This window comes from Perca flavescens, chromosome 8 (genome assembly GCF_004354835.1).
Source record: "Perca flavescens isolate YP-PL-M2 chromosome 8, PFLA_1.0, whole genome shotgun sequence".
Lineage (NCBI taxonomy): Eukaryota > Metazoa > Chordata > Actinopteri > Perciformes > Percidae > Perca > Perca flavescens.
In genome coordinates this window covers 34,709,937-34,733,247 of record NC_041338.1, presented here as the reverse complement: position 1 = coordinate 34,733,247, position 23,311 = coordinate 34,709,937, and the positions used below count along the sequence as shown (strand labels likewise).

General features: G+C 41.5%; 2 protein-coding genes across 2 annotated transcripts; both read right to left on the bottom strand.

Moving 5' to 3' along the window:
• Positions 1-918: 918 nt before the first annotated feature.
• Positions 919-3,848, bottom strand: LOC114560113 (transmembrane emp24 domain-containing protein 6-like). The gene is made up of 4 exons (XM_028585264.1): positions 3,648-3,848; positions 2,384-2,510; positions 2,149-2,303; positions 919-1,140 (listed from the first exon to the last, which is right to left on the bottom strand). Exons 1-4 carry the CDS (start codon positions 3,846-3,848, stop codon positions 919-921), a joined length of 705 nt encoding a protein of 234 aa, XP_028441065.1.
• Positions 3,849-20,354: 16,506 nt separating this feature from the next.
• Positions 20,355-23,037, bottom strand: LOC114559628 (transmembrane emp24 domain-containing protein 6). Its single transcript, XM_028584398.1, has 4 exons — positions 22,800-23,037; positions 21,839-21,965; positions 21,330-21,505; positions 20,355-20,848 (listed from the first exon to the last, which is right to left on the bottom strand). Exons 1-4 carry the CDS (start codon positions 23,010-23,012, stop codon positions 20,615-20,617), a joined length of 750 nt encoding a protein of 249 aa, XP_028440199.1. The 5' UTR covers positions 23,013-23,037; the 3' UTR covers positions 20,355-20,614.
• Between the last annotated feature and the right edge of the window lie 274 nt (positions 23,038-23,311).

Here is a 23,311-nt window from a genome sequence, read left to right as displayed (position 1 = left end):
TAGGACGTCATAAGGGGAAAGGTTACCTCCCCTTTCTCTGCTTTGCCCGCCCAGAGAATTTGGCCCACCCATGAGAGAGAGAGAGAGACATCATGGCTTTCAAACGAGCAAAGTCGCAGTTGGTCAAGGCCACACCCCCACCCTTCATCTTAAGACCACTAAGGTCTATATAAAAGAGACTTCAGATACAGTATTAGGGGACCACTAAGGTCTATATAAAAGAGACTTCAGATACAGTATTAGGGGACCACTAAGGTCTATATAAAAGAGACTTCAGATACAGTATTAGGGGACCACTAAGGCCTATATAAAAGAGACTTCAGATACAGTATTAGGGGACCACTAAGGTCTATATGAAAGAGACTTCAGATACAGTGGGGGGGACCACTAAGGCCTATATAAAAGAGACTTCAGATACAGTATTAGGGGACCACTAAGGTCTATATGAAAGAGACTTCAGATACAGTATTAGGGGACCACTAAGGCCTATATAAAAGCATCCAAAGAGCACCATGTCATGGGACCTTTAAAGATCCAAACCACCCGGGTAATAGTCTGTTCTCCTGGTCGGGAAGAAGGTACCGGATACACCGGAGAGGCTCAGAATGAGCTGTTACTATTAGGCTTATAGTTAAACCTCACCAGTCCCTAAAACTCATCAAAATATATGATATATATGTGTATATTATCTAGAGACAATAACTTGTAAATTGTCAGGGTGGCTATAAACCGAAGAAAGAACAAGGAAGAACGTTTAGGACTCAAATTTCTCTTTATCAAAGAAGTGATTCAGTCTCTAGCTTCAGATAGCGTGCAGGATCTTTTATCTTTTCCAAACATGCATCAATACAAATCTGATATGAGACAGTAGAAGTAGAATCAAAGCAGCGATCAAAAAGATGTCCGAATGTTCTGCTCTCAGCATCGCGGCCGGCTGGAGTCCGTGAGGAAGAGTCTTTTGATGACGCAGAGCTGCAGGTATCCGGACAGGAGGATGACGAGGCTTTGGGTCGCCGACCACCACGTGACGTAGTTGAAGTTGGACAGGAGCAGGTAGTGATCCTTCCCTTTCCTCATGCGGGCGAAGTTGTAATGACGCCACATGTGGAAGATCTGATTCTGGAGCTTCTGCACACTCTCCTAAAGCAGACATGGTATACTGTAGAGTTTCATGTCGTAGTATGCAACAGGCTTTAGATGATTGGTGGAATATAGTGTCACGTTTGAAAGTATGGAAGTACCTGTAGTTAGTCTAACATTATAACAAATAAATAAGTGAAGTGAGTCACACAGTACTCCATGAAAAGAGCTTTACTCAATATTTGAGGAGGTGTATCTGCTGTATATAAATACAAATAAATTGAACTGTAATGTTAATTTTAATTAAAAAAAAAAAGTTTTTTTAACTTTAGCTTAACTTTGAAGAAAAATGTCACAAGGTGGGACTGCAAGGTATTTTGGAAGTGTGTCTGTCACTTGGGTACAGAGCTCCGCATGAGCACAGGCTTTTATGACTTTCAATATAGCCAGCATCTACCGTTAGCTACTCCGCTGTGCTGTGGAGTAACGTCTGGCTATGTGAGACAAACGTCTAGCAACATTGTTGTGAATGCTGCGGTCTCAGCCTGGCCACCTCCGTCAACTTCGAGTCTGGGCAGGGGGGGGCGGGGGAGACGACTCTCTCCAGTATTTGAATTTGTACTGCAGTAACTATTTTAAACACTAGCTGTCAGTATTACATATTGCACCTTTAATGTCTGAGTCTTAAATGTCAACGAATGAACTGTGACCGGAGCATCGAGGCTGATCAACACCGACCAATGACTAAGCCTGTCGGAGGACGGAGTGAAGCGACAGCAAACCAAGGGACAGGCAGGCCATCACCTTAGCCTGCAGCCTGGCACACCGAGCTCTTTAGACTGAAAGGCACGGGCAGCCAAACGTTGTAAGCCTAAACACGTAATGATCAAGTTTTCCCAGAGTTGTGGTTATGCTGTGACAATCAACAAAAGCCTGAAATATTCTGTCAGTAAAAACTGAAATGGCTGTTCTTTTGTAAAACGTTGATTCAGCTCTAGCAAAACTGGTTCTGACTGTGTTAAACGTAACTATGTCTTAAATCCCAGAGACTTGAAGTCAGACAAATACCTCAATACCGGCCAATGTGCTGTTGAGGACCATCTCTCCCTCCTCCATCTCTCTCTTCGACTCCTCGAAGCCTTCGTAGATCACGCCAAAGTTCACAAAGACCCTGATGCCTCCGAACTGGTTGTTGTGGTTCCCAAGACACAACCGGTAAAAACCTGTTGGGAGGACAATGCAGTTACCTCACAGACGGAATATAATTATTGAATGTATATATGTGTGTTTCTGATCATCCTACCTGTCACCTCAGTCTGGAAGTTCATTTGACCGACAACCTCGTTCGTTGAAGCCACGAGAACACCCTGTGGCGAGTTGACCGTCACAAACAGCCGGGGATCATTGGCCATCCCTGTTACCCACTGAACCTGTGTTCACACATTAAGCAAGTCCTGATATTGTCTGTGTATATTAAAGCCTGATATATCTTACACAAACAGGTACTTTAAAAACATCCAGTGTGTAGGATCTAGTGACATCTAGTGGTGATGTTGCAGATTGCAACCAACTGAAACTTCAACTGTGTTTAAGTGTGTAGGAGGACTAAGGTAGCCAATGCTTAAATGTGAACCTGTGTGTATGTGCAACATGGCGCACTCCCTGTAAAAAAAGACCAGGCCCCCAGGAAGTGTTTAAAGCAAATTTAATAAGGTCGAAAAAATTTAGAATTAAAATTTCTGTGTTCGTCACACGATGCCATCTGGCCCAAAACAACTTTTCCCCGTTGACTTAGATGGCGGAAAGAGACGTCTGTAAATCAGTGGATACATTTTTTTCAGCATCACAAAACCTGTGAAATGACTCGTTTCTCTATCGGATAACATTTGGAAAGTCTAGAAGAGCCGCCAGTTTAAATCAATTGACCCCCATTCAAGTTAGCGGAGCCCTAAACCGAAAATAGCCGGCTTAGCAGGTGGAGGTCTGTCATGTGCCGACTCTATGGGCTGCACGGGAGGAAGCAGCGGCGATCATCCGGGTGATTACTGGCTCCATGTTGGCTTCATGCGCAGCAACTCTCATAGAAATGAACAAGGCTCCGCCTCAGACGCTGTATCCAGTTCTTAATATACATCCACGAAGAGGATCCTGTCTGTATGTAGATAAACAGCTAATTCCAAGCTTACAACAACACTATGCTTCTTAGTTTAAGTTGATCATAAACTAAAGAAAACATAACTTATATAATATTCCATTACTTCCAATAGATTGCAATAAATCCTACACACTGGACCTTCAAGTAAAAGAGTATTACACATATGTTTATTTCTTGAAGGTATGGGAAAACTTTTGCACACATTAATTGCACACATTCATTTTCATGTTTAAAAGTCAAACCGGATGACATTGAAAGTTAGTGCGATAAGCCTGAGGACAAAAGGTACACAGCCACAGAAACAAACCTTACTGTGCGTTCGTTTCATGACAGTATACGTCAAATTACAAACATTTATCTATGCAGACAAGACGAAACCCATCGTGCAGGAGAAAACAGTGAAAACTCTCACCATGTACGTCAGGTAGAAGTTTCCACTCTGGTGAGCAAAGTGCCAGAAACACTCCATCCCAGCAGCAGTAACCTCCAGGGCAAAGTCATATCTGTCCGACCCCCTGAAGAACCCTGCGTCCGCCTCATCCAGGGCAGGTTCGGACTTTCTGGTCCAGACGCCCTGAGAGCTCAACACTAAGAGCAGAGCGTTCAGCAGCATGACTGCAGTTCAGCGTGGAGGAGGACATGAAGGCGCCCGCTGCTTGCCTTCTGTTGATTCTTAGGTATCAGCTGGAAAATAATTATTAACCACATCTACAAACTCTCCGTCACAACGGCGTACGCTTGATAACATATCAATGAAACCACAATCGTGCACTGGATTTGTTTCAGATTTCATGAAACTCACTCAGTGCTTATTTAACATCAGGGTAATATAAAAGTTCCAGCAGCTGCGTTTATCTTATCTTATTTTACTTAAACCGGCATTTACTTTTTGGAATAGTTTTAACATTTTGGGGAACAGACTCATTTGCCTTCTGAAAAAAAAATCCAACTAACACACAGTTGAGTTTTGTCTTTTCATGAGATTTATTAACAATAAGAAAATATAAAATAATGCCAGCTATTGTCATTGTTTACACTGTCATATTGTTGACATAATTACCATAAATGGTCCTTATGTAGACTGATAGATAGTACGTTGTTTAACAGTAAAAATAAAATAAAGAATTGATTTAATCTCATATAAAAAGGCAAAACATTATGGTGTTCAGAATTTAACCAAAAGATGGTGTGCAGGATTACATTCAGGTGCCACAGCCATAGAAGCAGGAAGGTATCAAACCCACACAAGATAAAAAAAATAAATAAATAAGTTGCATGAATTGGATGATAGAGTTCTTTAATTGTTTCTCATACAACCATTGAACCTATGCACATATACAGTAATTCTTCCATCTCTCCCTGATTTAGGAAACCTTTTTGTTTGGCAAATTATATTATAGAATTATATATTATAGATTTTGGGGAGAGGAAATAGTAATTTGTTGATTGTGTAGTAATTTCAGGACTTCTTTTGATAAAGGCTGGTTTCCTTTCATTCCATTACAGCTACATAGATCCACCTCCATAGGTAGGCTACTGCTACAACAACACGACAATAGAAATGAGTGAAAGTGGAAGTGGGTTAAAATTAAACAAAATGTGGAGGAGGATAGGACCTGGAAGTCGTGCCAAACAAATTAAAATATGACAGAAATAGGCCCAACTCTAGCTCCTAGAACGAAACACAAACCAAAAAGACCTAGCCTGCTTCTCTAACAAAAGTGCTTCACAAAACATGTACGTGGGGGGGCACCGCCCACTAAAACCCGGTGTACCTAGACAAAGTTTAACCTGAGAAGCATTACAGCGTAACCTAACCCCCCTTCAGTCCTCAACCTCTTTTTGTTATCAAGTTTTAAAGTTTGAACACAAAGCAACCACAACTCCTCAGGTGTTATCCTTTTATTGACCGTATGAAAGACCTTGAATGTTGATTGGCCAACTCAAAACCTAAGGGGAACCAATGACCTGCATCACTGGGCTGCACAGGTGGGAACCAATCATCGGTTTAGCACCTGGAGAGAAAACAGGGGAGGGGAAGAGAAAAAAAACCAGTATGTTACAGGATCAAATCAGCAGGAAGCAAGTGCTATAAGTGAAGGTAGGAGGTTGGAACGGGTAGTTCAACAGCTGTGACAGTAAGGGTCAGTGTGACTCTGAATGCCTCTTCAGATGATTACTATGGAAATAAGATAATAACAGACAATGAGTATGTTTACATGCACACTAATATTCCACTATTATTCCGAATATGACTTTGCCCTCCCTCACTGCCATAGGTCCATAATTTAATTCTGTTTTTTTTAAATTATTTATATTTTATTATTTATTTCAGTAAAGGTCCCTAAATGTATTCTGTTGTTAGTGTGGTCTTTAAACTTGTGAACTGTGAACTGTGTGTGTGTGTGTGTGTGTGTGTGTGTGTGTGTGTGTGTGTGTGTGTGTGTGTGTGTGCGTGTGTGTTCTCGTTTAACTTCATTTGTGGGGTCCACAAACCGGGAGTCCAGTATACTTGTGGGGTCCCGACAGCTTTGTAGGGCCAAAATGCTGGACCCTACAACATTAAAGGGCAGTTTGAGGGTTAAGACTTGGTTTTAGGATTAGGGTTAGAATTAGGTTATGGTTAGGGTGACGGTAAGGGTTAAGGTTAGGCATTTAGTTGTGATGGTTAAGGTGAGGGTAAGGGTTAAGGTTAGGCATTTAGTTGTGATGGTTAAGGTTAGGGTAAGGGTTAAGGTTAGGCATTTAGTGGTGATGGTTAGGGTTAGCGTAAGGGGCTAGGGAATCGGCTCCCCAAAAAGATAGTGAGTGAGATAGAGGTGTGTGTGTGTGTGTGTGTGTGTGTGTGTGTGTGTGTGTGTGTGTGTGTGTGTGTGTGTGTGTGTGTGTTTTTGTGTGTGTGCGAGTGTTTGTTTGTGGACTAAAAAAAAGGAAAATATTGTAGAAAATATTTTCGGTGCATCAAAAAAGCGTGCTCGTTACAGTTTTTCTTTTACAACTGCTTGCACACACTTTGAAAACAATGCCTCCTCTTTTCCAAACTCTACACACAATTCCCAAAACTGCACACACTAAATGCAAAATGCCTCATAACTCCTTTAAAATGAACCACTGCATTCAAATTGCCATAAACATGTCTCACAATGATTTATTCATTGATGGATTTATTTACATTTGAAACAGGAGGTAATTATTTTGATTGAGTAATCCCCTTTTGCAGGTCACATGGAGCGGTGGGCTAAATGTACCACGTGGAGTGAGGATTGGACTTAGAGTTTTGACAATTGTAAGTTTGTCTGAGTAAATGAGCCAAATCGATTGAGAAAAAACTGTAAATGCCTGTTGCCTCGACTCCTCTCTCCTCGAGTCTCTTCCTCGACTCCTCGGCTTGGATCTCCTGTGGGCGAGACTAAGACGCAAGGAGAGGAATCGAAGAGAGGAATTGAGGTTGCACACACTGGGAATTGGGAAAGGGCTACTGACACACTGACGGACTCTGATAGACTCTTTATCCTCCCATTATTGCAATATTTCGATTCTATATTAATGTTCTTAACTGTTGCGGTACTTTGCTTTACTTTGTCGTTTATTCCCTTCATTGTTTATTTATTTTGTTTCAGAGTGTGATGCTGGCTGCTCACATTACCCGTAGATTCCTGAGCTGCCGAGCAGCGCTGTGATTGGTGCCTGCGGGCTTCAACTCTCACAGCCTTAAACAGGATCAACAGGCTTAACAAATAATAGTTGTTATTAGCGTCACAGATGCCATGGATTTCTTTTAGCTAAAACGACTGAGAAGGAACCTTCTTCTGTGCACAAGCACTCTCCAAAGTTGATGTAATATGAGGCTCTAGACCAATCAGGTGGATATCCTCCAAAATTACAGTCAGGCATTTTGTAATTATATTTTTACTGTTTTTACTGTAAAATATTGTTATACTGTTATTTCTCTGTACTCTATTTTCATCCAATTGAGTTTTAGTGTGCAGTTATTTTGTGTTCTATTTTTATTGTAACATTTCTGACCTCCAGCACACATACAGTATATGTTGTGTTTTAAGGAATGTGTGCAGGGCTCTCAAGTTTAACCATACCAGTGTTTCCTCTATGTTGATTTCTGGCGCAACAGTATCAGAAATAGGGCAGATGCACAATAGGGTTTCCGCTATGTATGTATGTTTTTTGATATTTTAATTTTTTTATTTGATTGATTCTACTCTGTTGTTCTGCTATTCTGTTGTTTGGATGTGATCCTGAGGACCCACATGAAAACGAGATGCTGCATCTCATGGGGTTGATCCTCTAATAAATGTTCATAAATAAATACATGTAGTATATAAAGTCCTAATTACACGACTCTACAGAGCCGTGTGCTCTACTGAACTCAAGCCAACTGTCATCCTCTCTCTCTCCCCTCAACTGGAACAGTGACAGGACGTCATCACCCGCCAAGTCACGGCAACCAGATAAACAACAGGGCGAGTACACCATATGTCAATGAGTACACCGAGTACACTTGTCACGCAAACTCAGGCAAAGTCACAAACAGCAACGAAAGCCGCGACTTGAAATCTGCACTCACTGAGCCGGTGCGTGGCAGGGCCTTCTGAACTCTATGGGGAACTCACTTGATTCCTCTTCCTGTTCCACTGTTTAAAACATAGCGGCGCAACTTGGTGGGCGTTATCCTGGTAACTTCTCTGCGTGAGAAACACAAGGAGTGAGCGTGTGAGCGGGTTGAAATGCGTGTGACTTGAGAGGTATGTGTGTGGGTTACCGCTGTGCATGTAAACGCACTGACTGTCCTCGTTTAGGATCTATTGGCCTGGGGGGGGTAGAATTCAATTTAATTTCATTTATAGTGTCCTATCATAACAGGAGTCACCTCAGGACACTTTACAGATAGAGTAGGTCTAGACCACACTCTATAATTTACAAAGACCCAACAATTCTCCCCAAGAGCGAGCATTTGGTGCAACAATGGCGAGGAAAGACTTCTTTTAAACAGGCAGAAACCTGAGACAGACCCTGGCTCTTGGAGGGCAGCCACCTGTCGCTGGCGGCTGGGACAAAGGCTACATTTGCATTACTACAAATTGGTTTAAAAACATATGTCTTTTGCCCACCTGATATTTAAAGGCTCTGAACACCCACACAGGTGTTTTCAGTTAATCCTGCTCTTCCCTGGACTGTGTGGGTCTGTATCACTGATTCATTTACATCTTCCAGGGTCTGCTGTTAGCTCTGTTGCACCTGTTAGGGCACGAGTAATTACACCGTTGTCATTCTTATTGGTAGAAATGGTTTGTAGCTAATGAATTCCCATCTGAGCCCAGGCCCACCTTTAAACAGAGATCTAATAAGCCAGAATAACTGAAAACAGCTGTTTGGGTGTTCAGAGACTTTAACTATCTTTATTCACCCAATGTAACACTGTCCCAGCTGCTAGTTGCTAATTGCAAAATCACTTTATTTGTACAAATTTGACTGTTTGTGCAGTTTGTGCTTATTTAAAACAAACCGTACTGTACCATTGTGCCAACTGAACTGACATCAGCAGTAGCTAGCTAACAACTAGAAGCAGTGACCAGTGGTATTTCCTCTAGCTTTAGTTTCCTTTTTTTGTCTTATATGATACACCGACTTACTTAGTTACGGTTTGCGTTCGTACAGCAAGCATTGGTATAGTGGAGATGATCGTGGAGTAGTCAGTATCTTGTTTAATTATTGCTTGAATCTATTGCTGAATTCGGGAATAGTTATGATGATGATGATGATGATGATGATGATGATGATGATGATGATGATGATGATGATGATGATTGCATGCTTTCAAGTTTTGGTCATAACGGCTGATGTAGATTGGATGGATGCATATTGTTGCGTATTGAGAGCAGTCAGCTCATGGTGTGATATAGCGTTCATCTGTGCGACACATATTTTTGCTTTTTCAATCTTGGATGAAATTTGTAATGCAGAACTTGCAGAAGTTGTGTTGTGTGTAGATATGGTCAACTGTAGGCTACTGGGAATTAAATCAAAATATTAGCAAAAGGCATAGCCACACATTTGCTCACTGAACTTCAACACGTAGCCTATGGTAGGTCAGGCTTATTTTCCTTTCGTAGCTCCTCTCTCTGAGTCTGATGTCACTTCATGTCACATTGTCAACATGGTACATGGATACATGAAGCCTTAGCATACCTCTCAAGTCACACGCATTTCAACCTGTTCACACGCTCACGCGCTCACACGCCACACCTTGTATTTCTCACGCAGAGAAATTACCAGGATTACGCCCACCAAGTTGCACCTAGGGCTGGGCGATATGGAGAAAATCAAATATCACAATATTTTTGAACAAAAAACCTCGATATCGATACCGCAACGATATTTTAGTGTTGACTATTGGTGCTTTCACTAAATATTTACACAATGAGATTGAGATGAGACATCACTTTACTGTAATGCAGCCTTTAAAACCAGGAAAAGACAACACTTATTCCATATTACGATAGTACAATATTCAAAATCTAAGACAATATTTAGTGTCATATCACGATATCGATATAATATCGATATATTGCCCAGCTCTAGTTGCGCCGCTATTAAAACAGTGGAACAGGAAGAGGAATCAAGTGAGTTCCCCATAGAGTTCAGAAGGCCCTGCCACGCACCGGCTCAGTGAGTGCAGATTTCAAGTTGCGGCTTTTGTCGCCGTTTGTGTCTTTGCCTGAGATTGAGTGACAAGTGTACTCGGTGTACTCATTGACATATGGTGTACTCGCCCTGTTGTTTATCTGGTTGCCGTGACTTGGCGAGTGATGACGTCCTGTCACTGTTCCAGTTGAGGGGAGAGAGAGAGGATGACAGTTGGCCTGAGTTTGTGTAATTATGACTTTATATACTAGGCTACATGTACATAGCGGAAACCCTGTTGTGCGTCTGCCCTATTTCTGCTGTGGCGGCAGTAATCAACATAGAGGAAACACTGGGTAGCTTTTGCACCTATTAATATTATTATTATTATTATTATTATAGCTACATGTTGAATCGGCTGCAGGGCTACGCTGACAGTTTTATATTTTTATAATTTTATAATAGGTCTACCCATAATACTTTTATAACAATACCGATAATAATTTGGAATATTTTTAGTTTTTTCTTTCCTTTTATTTTTACCGCACAACCTCCCGGCACCCATTGTGAAAACCTTTGGCCTATAGGCTATTTCATTATATTTTATCCAGACAATGCATAGTATTGATTATTGCACACACACACACACACACACACACACACACACACACACACACACACACACACACACAAAGAAATGCTGAATTAAATAAACATTTTCTCATTTGTACGAATGTATGTGTTATTTATCAGATCAGACCCCCGTCCCCACCCAAGCCCCTGCCGCCAAAATCTCACTTTCCTGTGAAGCAGAACATAGTGGGTCATATGTCTAATGCTTTTTGACAACTTAAGGCTTTCTTCTTCATAAAACCTGTCGGACATCATCCCATTTTTATTAATTTACATTAGTAAGCTACAGGACAGCGTCTTTCAAAACATGACCTGCGCGCAAGAGCAAAAAAAAAATGAATGCGTCATTACCCAGCACTTCTGAAAAAGCACTTCCTGATGCGTCTCTGTCACCAGCACATTTCAAACCAAACTGACGCCCATGAGCACGCCCACATTTTCGTTGGCAATATGCCAAAAATGTTTAAGCGTGATAAGAACACATATTTTCATTGTCTCTGACTTGCACACTTGGATTCAGACAGGCAGCGGCCAACAGGTAAAAGATCTTTTAAGGATTTTGATGATTTGAAACTGAACTCTGCTTCTTTCTGAGATCTTACATTATCACTGCTGTCCAGGGAAACTCTCTAAATGTTTCATGGGCTAAAATAAACTGTCCACTTTTAATTGTTGTGACAATTAATACGTTTATCAGATAATCCATGTGGTTTTTAAATGTATTTTGCTGAAGAAAGCGTTTTCTCAAGACATAAAGGAACATTTAAAGTATAGGTTTCCTGGTTTTGAGGTCTGTCAGGCTGTCAGGTGGCCATATCAACATTTAAACTGGTTTTACTTGAATTATTTTTCCCGTCAAAGATTCCTTTCGAATTCAATGTCGATGCAAATGATGGTGGACAAAATCCACACAATCCTCATTCTGTGCACAAATACGTTCCAACGTTAATCTGATAATATGAGGCCTTTTTTAGTTTACAATCTTTTTAGTACCTAATTTACTCGCTGTGTTTTCTTGTTGAGCTGTGGTGGAGCGACAGCAACACAAAGACTGTAATCGGTGCTGAAAGACGTTTGACCGTATGAAGATATCCTCTTGATTGGTCTAATTCAGACTGCTGAAGCCTGATATTAATAATTAATTACCTTCTAATGGATCTGGATCTGACTTGATAAAATGTCAACCTTCTGTCAATGCTTGTTTGTCTAAAACTGTGTTTCTCAAACTTTTTCAGACCGCTTACCCAATAAATAAAAAACTCACGGACCAACATAATGCTGAAAAGTCTCCAAAAACCAAAGGCTTCCTACTTTAACTGTAGATTACAGTTAGAGATGTTCCGATACCGATACCAGTATCGGTATCGGCTCCGATACTGCCTAAAACGCTGGTATCGGTATCGGGAAGTACTGGAGTTTATGCACCGATCCGATACCACGTAATAAAGCCCTAAAGAAAATCTACATTAAAGTAGATTATTTATGTTCTTCTTCCGTTATAACTGACTTTCAAACTGGAGAATAAAAGAAAGTTCTGTGGCGTTCATTGTTTGTGTTTGTTCATGTTTCACAAAGATAGAAATAATATCACATCCATACAGGGATAGTGGAATACAGTTGTTAAAACATAATAAAATATATGAAACAATGGTATCGGATCGGTACTCGGTATCGGGCGATACACAAGTTCAGGTATCGGAATCGGTATCGGGAAGCAAAAAATGGTATCGGACCATCTCTAATTACAATTACAGCCAAATTAAATGACAGTTTTCACAATGTAATCCATTTTGTCTGTTGAGAGTAACCGTAAACTTTAACCCTCCATATTTTAAAATTATTCATTCAACGCTGAAGTCCGACAACACAGACACAAAACAGCCAATTCAAATAATAATGTTTGAATTTACACAACAGTTTATTTATAACAGGCTTTGGACAGTTTGAGAAACTCTATTTTGAATTTCAAATTAAAAAAATGATATTTTATCAAATCTACTCTTTGGGAAATAGTTATCTAAAACATTTTAAAATGCTCAAATCTGGAGTCATATGGGTTTCAGAGGACAGCTTTTTATACATGCACATATTACATAATATATACTGATATTACACTTGAAATGTGTTGAAAACCTCAGAATCACAATCAGCAGGGTGTAATTTCCACTGGGCTCAGGTGGGACAGTGAATCATTTCTGGGAAATCCCAGAGACCGGTTCTTCCTGAATGCACTTGACTCGACTTTGTAAACGTACAAAGATAAGAGGAAACTAGACTAAGTACATTTCTCAAATACTGTACTTTAAGTACATATTTGAGGTAGTTGTTGACTATACAGATCGTATTCTACTTTATACTTCTACATATTTCATAGGGAGGTATTGTGTTTATTAAGTTTAATAAAATATGATGCACGGTGGTAAGAAAATAACCCAACAGTAAAAAATAAACTCTTGAATCATTCCACATCGTGTGCACATTACCTTCAAAGATAGGTATTCAAAACCTTCAGCTGCTCGATGCAGCCAGAGTAAAATCAGGTAAAGCAGGTTTAAGCTGAATGCTCTGAGCAACCACAACCACAGCTTAAAGTGATGTCATGAAACAAGCAGTTTCTAGAGGAAATTGCCAACTCAAACTGCTCTCAAAAGCCACCAAAATTTCACATGACTGTTCTTCACCCTGGTCACCCACTGTTTGAACTCCTGCCCTCAGGGAGACGTTACAGATGTCTAAAAACAAGAACTAGTAGATTTAGGAATAGCTTCTTTCCAAAAGCAATAACGGTCCTAAATGAAGCTAAACTTTTAATGATGCAGTTTGCACAGTACTCAGCACTTTATCACATTAGAATATGTATTATTCACTTAATGTGAGGGTGGTATGTTGAGTTTTTATGTTATGGTTAGGATGTGCTCACAGGAAAGATGAGAGAAGGTTTGCTGCGAATGATGGGTGAGATGTACTTGGTGCGAATGTGTGTGTGTGTGTGTGTGTGTGTGTGTGTGTGTGTGGGCTTGTTTAACTATATTCATGGGTTCCAAAAACATGGAGTCCAGTATACTTGTGGGGTCCCGACAGCTTTGTGGGGCCAAAATGCTGGACACCACAAGTTTAAAGGGCTGTTTGAGGGTTAAGACTTGGTTTTAGGATTAGGGTTAGAATTAGGTTATGGTTAGGGTGAGGGTAAGGGTAAGGGGCTGGGGAATGCATTATGTCAATGACGGGTCCCCACAAAGATAGTGCCACAAACCTGTATGTGTTGTGAGATGGGTTTTTATATATATATATATATATATATATATATATATATATATATATAGCTAAGCTCCGTACACAGTGACGGTGGCTCTGCTAAATAGTCTCGGGAAGGAACTTGTTTTGGTGGAACATTTGCACCCCACAAAAGAACGCCACATACAATATTAAATGAAGTTAACTGTTGACACAATACAGTAACGTGAGCTATTTAAATTAGCTGATTCATGGTTAAACCTCATTAGCTCTTACCAGTGTATCTCCGTGTGTACTTCGTCCACAGCAAAATCCCACCAATTGGTTAAAACGTCCCAGTTAGAGAGTAAAATTGTAAACATATTCTTTTAAAATCTTTACAATCATTCCCAGAAAGAACCGAGCAGGCCTGCCTTGTTGCACGATCCAAATTTCCTTGCCATTTTCAGCGCGTGGCTTGCTAGCTTGAAGTGTGTTGTTGTTTTCCGTAAGTGAAGGATTTTAAGAACGGCAACACACAGAGAGGAGAAGGGGAAAGGCAACGTGCCGGATGTCAGGCTTTGATCCTGGAAATGTAATTCCATTGATCCAGACATTCAGTCTGGTTCACTTCACTTCACTGTTGTACTATGGACCTTTTTCACAGCAGACATATTGACTTGTCACAGCTGAAATTGATAACCTTAACGATGGCTCAATTCCATCAAGTGTCCCAGTAAGCTATTTCAGTGAGTCAGCATGCACAATACCAGGACCTCTCCTAAGTGGAATGCAGCCATCAGTAATGGTTTAATACCAGGGTCTCTCCTAAGTGGAATGCAGCCATCATTAATGGGTTTGAATACACCTGTGCTTTGCCTACTATGATATGTCAACATGTCTGCCGTGAAAAAAGGTCTATTCCATTTCAATCCAAGCTGACTGCCTCTCTGTCTCTACAGCTAAACATGGATCTAATCAGGAGAGCCACGGGACCGTACACATCCGTTGAAGATTCTGTCTTGAACTTGTGTTTTACAATCTTCCGCACTGTTGAGAAAGTGAAGGTCAACCGGGAGCGCTGCCACCAAATCTCAGACAGAGTCAAATCGCTGGAGAGACTGGTTCTCACCATCAAACAGAAAGGGCCGGGCCAAAATTCTGCCACGGTGGAGGCCACTCTGAGGGATCTCTGCGTCACTCTGGACTCCGTCGCCACAGAAATGGAGAAATTATCCAAAACCAATGCTCTTAAGAACGCCCTGAAGCCCAACCAAGAAGACAAGTTCTGGAGGATGGACAGAACCCTCACTGATATCTTCCATGTCCTGTCTGGGACTCTAAACATCGAGCAGGGAAACGCACTGTACGCAACCCCTCTGCCTACCCCCAGTCCCATAGCCCCCGCAACAAAGTGTAGCCCCCAAGCTTTCATAAATAACCCCAGCCCCATGCCCCCCGAAACAAAGTGTAGCCCCCAAACTTTCATGAATAACCCCAGCCCCATGCCCTCCACAACAAAGTGTAGCCCCCCAGCCTTCATGAATAACCCCAGCCCAATGCCTACTGAAACAAAGTGTGGCCCCCCAGCCTTCATGAATAACCCCAGCCCCATGCCCCCCACAAAAAAGTGTAGCCCCCCAGCGCCCATGCCCCCCACAACAAAGTGTAGCCCCCCAGCCTTCATGAATAACCCCAGCCCAATGCCTACCGTGGACATGTGTGACCCCCCAGAGTATACCCCTAGCCCCATGGCCTCCACGACCATGTGTGATCCCCCAGCGTATACCCCTAGCCCCATGCCGCCTGCAACCATGTGTGACCCCCCAGCGTATACCCCTAACCCCATGCCGCCTGCGACCATGTGTGACCCCCCAGCATATACCCCCAGCCCCATGGCCTCCACGAACATGTGTAACACCCCAGCGTATACCCCTAGCCCCATGGCCTCCACGAATATGTGTAACACCCAAACGACCACGTATTATGCCAGCCCCATGGCCTCCACGAACATGTGTAACACCCCAGCGTATAGCCCTAGCCCCATGGCCTCCACGAATATGTGTAACACCCAAACGACCACGTATTATGCCAGCCCCATGGCCTCCACGAACATGTGTAACACCCCAGCGTATAGCCCTAGCCCCATGGCCTCCACGAATATGTGTAACACCCAAACGACCACGTATTACACCAGCTCCAGGGCCTCCACAGTCATGTGTAACCGCCCAGTGGCCACGTATTACACCAGCCCCATGGCCCCCACGGTCATGTGTAACCCCCAAACGACCACGTATTACACCAGCTCCATGGCCCCCACGGTCATGTGTAACCCCCCAGCGACCATGCGTAGCTATAGGCCAGTGGTCCTAGGCGCCATGGCCCCAAGGCTTGTTTCACCACAGGCTACAGTAATAACTGTTAAATCAAACTATGGTTACTCCTCTCCCTTCTAAAAAAAGAACATTGACAGAAATAACGCAAGGCAAAAAAAAACAATCATCCTGCGTTCGCCTAAACAAAACACAATTTTTGTTAAAGATTTATGACTAGGACAACTTTACACACCGTGCTGAGCTGTATCTCAAAACTAATCTTCAGTAATACAAAAAGGCATCCTTTTTGGGAGCGACGTGGTAGCTCAGTTGGTAGAGCGTGCGCCCATATTTATAGAGGTTTACTCCTCGACTGCGTCTCCCCTTTCATGTCGTCAGCTGTCCTATAGAAATAAAGGCCTAAAATGGCCACAAAAAAAAATGGGTCTCTGGTGGATGAAGGACGCGTCCTTCGATGGGCGAGTCCAAACAATGGTTTTAAAATGTCTCTCTACCTAAAAAGCCAAACTTCATTTTAGACATCTATTATATACGTATCTGCTGTTTTATTCATATATTACAATGCTTTAGTTAGCCTAAGACTTTGGTGAACTCATTCCAAGCACCAGAACAGTTCGCCCACATGAGTAAATGTTTGTTTTCCCAAATGACCTCTTAACCCTTGGCTCTAGGACTTTGAGGCTCACTATACAGAGAGCTGAATTTTCTGTGAACATTTAGATATAAAGTACACGGGTATCAGGTTATATGCGTTACGTGTAATTCATTTTAAAGGGTCAATAAATTGTAGAAACTCCAGTATGGTGATAGCTATCAACTTACAAAACTGTTCATTCATGCTCCTGGGAAAATGTTTCTTTCTGAACTCTGAGTTTAAAAGAGAATAACCTGCATAGTTGTTTGTTGTTTTTTTGTTTGTATTAAAATATATTTACTATTCATTATTATGATTTTATTACTTCTATGAGAAGCACTTCATTACAAGCCTGGCTCTGCCCTCCTACGTACTTCCGCTCAATTTTCCTTTTCCTTCAGTACGTACCTCCAGTACTGAGTATATTATATATAGTATATTCTTGTGTTTTCTCCCGCCAAATCTTTACCGGTCCAATCAGCGAACAGAGGGAGTGGCTGAGAACGATGGCGTTGAGGTTGTGCGCTACATACAATATGCAATTTTTTGCCGCAAGGGGGCATGGATGCGAGGGGTCTCTCGATCAAAACAATGGATGTAAACAGACTTTTGATGACATCATGAAGTGGCATGGGATTATGGGATTTGTAGTTTTCGTTGTTATAACACAATTGCTGATTAAAAAATATCTGTTCACGAATGGGTTTATCCATTACAGTTTTATCCACGTTAAATTTTTTTAATGTTTTAGTAATGTTTATTCATGTCATTCTGATAAAATAGCTGCAGTTTGCCCTTCGTATTTACGTTTTTCTTGATTCGATTTGTATTGGTAGTTGACCAGCGAGCAAGCGAGCGAACATTAGCCGGCAGCTAAAACCACAATAAAAAGGGTTCTGTTGTAACCTTACTCAGCGTTGCTGAGAGACTTACTTTGCGGCTGGAACTGGCCGCCGAGTATTTTCAGCTGGCCGAGCCTCGGCCCCGGAGATATCTTTGGGATAGCTGGCGGGTGTTGCTGCTGGAATTCTCCCGACCTTCACCTTTTTCTAAACTGAATTAGTTGTTAGGACAGGAAGGTTACCATTTGTCGGTAAAGAAGACCAAATTTCAGCACAACAAGGACGCCTGATGCGATATGGTCGGTTTCCCCGACAGATCATTCATTTTCTGTTACTGCCGTTAGCATCATTATGAAGCGGCGCTGGAAATGTGCTGGCTGGGTTCGGATTGCTGTAAGTTAATAATATTGTCTGGCTAGATGGCTAACTGGATGTGTTGTGTCTCCGGGGCTGTTGTCCGCTCTCATCCCAAATGAAGTCCCTTGGTGGCGGGGAGTGAGGCAGAAAAATGGGATGGGACAGCTGGCTAAATTAGCCTTAGATTAGTCGTCTATCTATACAGCTAACGTTTACGGGCAAACGTTAACGTTAGCCGGCGAACATAATCGTTAGCCCCGTGCTGTTAACCGTGGTCAAAACAATTATACTTTAAATAACTTCATGAGCGTATTGAACGATGTTGGAATCTTATAACTTTCCCCACCAAGCATTAGCATGAGCTACTTGTCAACATAGCACATAATGTTAAGCTGGATCGGTCGATATTGAAATGTATCAATAAATAAGATCTCTGCTGTATTACTGTGTTGTAAGTAGCATGTAATCAATGACAAAATGATTCTGTGTGGCAGAAAGCAAACTGTATTACGGTTACTGAGTATTGTTCTTTCTGGGACATTGTATGATTTACAATTACTCTCTAACGTATCCTCCAGGTTTCCGTGTTTTGACAAAAGTTAGAGTAACTAGAGGGGTCAAAGGTTTTATGACGCCACTGACAGGCGACTAAATCAAACGTCCCGTGTCACTGAAATCAAAATAACAGATTTTTCTGGGTTTTTAACATTGTTGGAAACATTTGGGATAGTGTAAGTAACTCAACCAAATATATAACATAGGTATTGTCGTTTTTAGACATTTTAATGCAGAAATGTTAAATATTGTACCTTTAAAGCAGGGGTGTCAAACTCAACTTCCCAGAGGGCCCCACTGGAAAAGAAGAACCGCATAAAGGGCCAGACATGTAGAGTTTATTTTCATGCTTTTATTTCAAAAAAGTCAAATATCTTCTGACTGTATTATTCTATGTCCCATATAGTCTTCTCACTTAATTTGGTTGACATAAAGTCCTAAAAAAAAGGCTGCAAATAGTTCCTTAGAAATCTTAGAATTAAGCAAATCAAGCAAAACAAAGATTACATTTTAAAAGTTAACTCACAGCAACCGGTTTCCCAGCTTTAATTTCGAACACTTTCTGCTTCTGTGGGAATTTCTGGGAGTCTCAAAGTCGCTAAATCTACCAAATTCTGCTCTAAGTGTGGTGTAGTTGCCACTTTTGTTTTGGTGCACAAATACGCGGGCCAATATTTATCGTGAACCTAAATTGATATGCCAGGGGCCGGGTTCGGCCCGCTGGCCTGGAGTTTGACACCTGTGCTTTAAAGGATTGAAGGATTTAAAGCAATTTAAATGGTCTTGTGTGTAAAAAATACTAATTAATGTTGTCATCGTCGTGAGTCAGAAGTGATAACTCATGAACTGTATGTATGGAAAATAACTTCTTGTTAAAACATGTTACGGAGAACTTGTTTTTGATTAAAGGAGCGATCAGTAACTTCAATACTTGAGCGTGGAGATTCATTTTTTACCTCGGGTAACACATCTGTGATAAAACATGCTTCAGACTTAAATTCACTTCTAGCAATAACTTTGTCTTCAATGTTTAAGTATTCTTTTTTCTTACTTTAATGATGTGCAACAGCTAATTATGCTCATTCTCTTTTCTTATTTACTACAGGAAGTCTGTAATTTTGACACACTTTTCTTCAGACTCATAGCTCCGTTTCAGTACATTAGACCAAATAACACAGCTGGTATTATTGATTATGGACATAAATTAAAGGTTAAAAAAAAATAGGACCGGACGCACTCAACTCCCTTATCTATTTTGCAATCTTTAAAGGCTGGGTGCTGAATCCCAAAAAATTAATAAACATCAGTAAGGTTTAGTGGGACAGCACGCCGATTAAATAGTTTATTGTCAAGGAATTGTCTGCACACGCTGAGGAAGGGCACTGCCCGAAACATTTGTTGTGTGGCAATAAATTATTTAATCAGAATGCTATTTAAAAGACCGTATTATGCAGCGACGAGGAAAAAGATCAGGGTTTGGATTAAGACACTCCCAAGGAAGACACATTTCCCGGGTCAAAGTCTTTTGTTTTCGCCGGGAAGTGAACTCCACTCTCTGGCTCGCTGGTATCGGAATTGAGAAGTACTGGAGTTTATGCACCGATCCGATACCACGTAATAAAGCCCTAAAGAAAATCTACATTAAAGTAGTTTATTTATGTTCTTTTTCCGTTATAACTGACTGTCAAACTGGATAATAAAAAAAACGTTCTGTGACCTTCATTGTTTGTGTTTGTTCATGTTTGACAAGAGTTTAACCTGAGCCAGACCGACAACAAAGATAGAAATCATATCCCATCCATACAGGGATAGTAGTATACAGTTGTTAAAACATAATCAAATATATGACACACTGGTATCGGATTGGTACTCGGTTTTCAGCCGATACGCAAGTTCAGGTATCGGAATTGGTATCGGGAAGCAAAAAATGTTATCGGACCATCTCTAATCTTTTTCGTAGCTTTTCAAACGTACGGTTCATGAGAACAGGCTGGAGCGGGACGTGGCAAGATTTAAACCTGACTACAGCTGCAGAAAACCTCCCAAACTGCTCACATCCTCTTCTTGTAGTGAATTTTATTAATGCTGCGTGAAGAAATACAAGTACGCGAACACAAAAACCAGAAAGAAAGTACAGATCATTCACACAGCTCTGTTTTCAGTGATTGTGTCAGCAGCGAGGCTTCTCCTCCTCGCCGCTGGTCTTGGTGATGAAGAGTCTTTTGAGGAAGAGGAGCTGCAGGTACCCGCAGGTGACGATGAGGAGGCTGAGAGCTATTGACCACCAGGTGATGTACTGCGAGTTGGACCGCAGCAGGAAGTGGTCAGCGCTGCCCCTCATGCGGCCGAAGTTGTAGTAGCGAAACATGTGGAAGACGTAGTTCTCCACTTTGTGAGTCGCATCCTGCAACGACAGAAAATACCACGTAGTATTACTGCTACCGGCATTACCATTACAAATACTGCTGCCAGTGCTACTCCACTACCAGTATTTCTACTGATATTTGTACTACTACCCTCACTATATTTGCCACACTGCTACTGTTTAAATAATTGTACACTTACAGATAGTAAATAGCACAAGAATTAGTACTACGTTGTAGGGTTGGGTATCCGCAGTGAAGTCCCGAGTTCACAGAGTCCCGAGTTGATATCAATCAGGTTAGGGAGAATTCAAAATAAAATAATGGACGAAGCTCAAATGTCTGAAAAGTGAAGCCAATGCTGAAGCTCCTTAAAGCTGCATTCTGCCGAACTTCCAGCAGGGGGCGACTCCACTGACTCCAAAAAAGAAGTCTGTTTCTATAGAAGTCTCTGAGAAAATGAGCCGACTTCTGACTTGATTTATTCATAAACCTTCACTATAACGACAGCTAGTAGCGTACCTCTATGACGCTCAGTGTGTTGTTCAGGTCTTTGCTGACTTCCTCTTTCTTCTTCTTCTCCTCATCCTTGCGCTTGGCAGGGTCTTTGTAGCCGTCGTAGTAAACGCCGAAGCTGAGGAAGACCTGCATGGTGCCGAAGCGGTTGTGGAAGTTGCTGAAACACATCTGATAGAAACCTGGAGATGCACACAACGAGAGAAACACAGAAACACAGAAAAACACAGCGTTTAAAATATACAGGGGGTGACAGTTATTGATCGGACTTATTTATTTTATTGACGAGACGGACGGACAGGTCATGACAGACAGAGAGCACTTTTTAGCATCCAGGGATGGACAGTTGTAGCCTAGTTGTTTTCAATGACTGTTTTTTTCTGCTCTACGCATCTGCCGTTTTTGAGTTGAAAAAAAGAAAATCAAAAGGGCACTTGCGGTTTGGATTGTAAATAGGATTTTTTGTCTTTAATTTAAATTTGCTTGTTTACAGACAGACGGACAGATGGACGGACCTGTTTCCTTGGCCTCAAAGTTGACCTGGCCCTTGGCATCATCAACAGTCGACACTAAGAGACTGCTGGGACTGTTGACGGTGACAGACAGGTGTCTGTCATGGCCGATTCCTGTCACCCACTGGACCTACAGAAAGACAGACAGACAAAGGGAAAAGTGGGTGTATTGATTAAAAAAACAAATGTAGGCAGATCTCAGTGAATAAATGATGGCGTAAATGAAGCGTGAAGAGCAGAAAACATTCCCATAATGTTTTTTCACATGATTTTTCATCGTATGAGCTTTGACTGGAGCTCTTGTAGTAACCTCCACAAGCTGTTTATCTTTAAAAACAGTCATGAATGGAAACACACATCATTGTAACATTTCCTTTTGGACATTTTTTGGAAATTTGGTCAAAGGTTTGGGACTAAATTTGGATGGAAACTCGACTATTTATTATAGTGACTGCATGAGTTTGTATCTAATGCCACCATATGGCAAAGATTTCCAATAGTGCAAAAAAAGAAATTGCCATTAAATGTGGTGAAAACACAACTTTGCACATACAGTAAAAATCTCAGCTTATATCACAATTTGCTAAAATACATTTGTGCACCCAAACTGATGAACCATTTGAATTTCAAATCACCCTATGACCTTTCCATTTGGTGCCTCTTAATGTCCAAATTACATTTTCTTATGTCTCTAAGAGAGCTGTAAGAATACTGAACACAAAATGTTCTGCCAAAGCTGATACAGTTGACAGATTTCATTAAAAGGATTTTCAGTAATTTTTTTTGTCTGTGCTCTGATAATTGACTCAAAAGTATGAAAACATTCATTCAAATATATATTTAAACTCACAGATAAATACTTAAGATTTGAAACCACGTTTCAAATCACCATAATTTTTCTTACAAATCGAAAAATAATCTCATGTCAAGGGAAACGTGTCGAGGCCTTGGTGGATCTTCTTACCATGAAGCTCAGGTAGAACCGCTCTCCGTGGTGAGCAAAGTGCCAGAAACACTCGAGCCCTGCAGCAGGAAGCACCACAGAGAAGTCGTACTGGTCGGAGCCCCAGAACAGCTGCTGGTCCGTTATGTTGGGGTGGGGGTTTGTCAGGGGCCCGCCGTGAACCGGACCCCGAAACCCAAGGACAAGAAATAAGCAGGAAATCCTAAACAACATGTCTGAACACACAGCGAGCGCTTCTCTTAATGAAAAGGTGTAGGTAGAGTCTGTGTGGAGAGATCAGAAATGATTAACTGGCACCAACACGTTGCCTCCGTCGGTGGGAAAACTGGGCTGCGTTCACAGATGCAGTCACTCTGATCTGAGATAAATAACCGTTCACCCTGCAGGAGGACTGAAAGAAGGAATTATAATACCTGACCACACAGGGCCAAATACATTCTCAGTCTGATGATAATCAAACAAGAAGACGCTGGAAATGTGGCTTTTCAAGACAACTTTGAAGAGCAGGTAAA

What these genes read in the sequence shown, in the direction of transcription:
- LOC114560113 (XM_028585264.1), bottom strand. Translation starts at nt 3,848, where the DNA reads ATGCTGCTGAACGCTCTGCTCTTAGTGTTGAGCTCTCAGGGCGTCTGG. An exon ending in CTTCCAGACTGAGGTGACAG is followed by an intron (nt 2,304 to 2,383) that starts GTAGGATGATCA and finishes TCCTCCCAACAG; the next exon opens with GTTTTTACCGGTTGTGTCTT. An exon ending in GCACATTGGCCGGTATTGAG is followed by an intron (nt 1,141 to 2,148) that starts GTATTTGTCTGA and finishes TGTCTGCTTTAG; the next exon opens with GAGAGTGTGCAGAAGCTCCA.
- LOC114559628 (XM_028584398.1), bottom strand. Translation starts at nt 23,012, where the DNA reads ATGTTGTTTAGGATTTCCTGCTTATTTCTTGTCCTTGGGTTTCGGGGT. An exon ending in CTTTGAGGCCAAGGAAACAG is followed by an intron (nt 21,506 to 21,838) that starts GTCCGTCCATCT and finishes GTGCATCTCCAG; the next exon opens with GTTTCTATCAGATGTGTTTC. An exon ending in ACACACTGAGCGTCATAGAG is followed by an intron (nt 20,849 to 21,329) that starts GTACGCTACTAG and finishes CTGTCGTTGCAG; the next exon opens with GATGCGACTCACAAAGTGGA.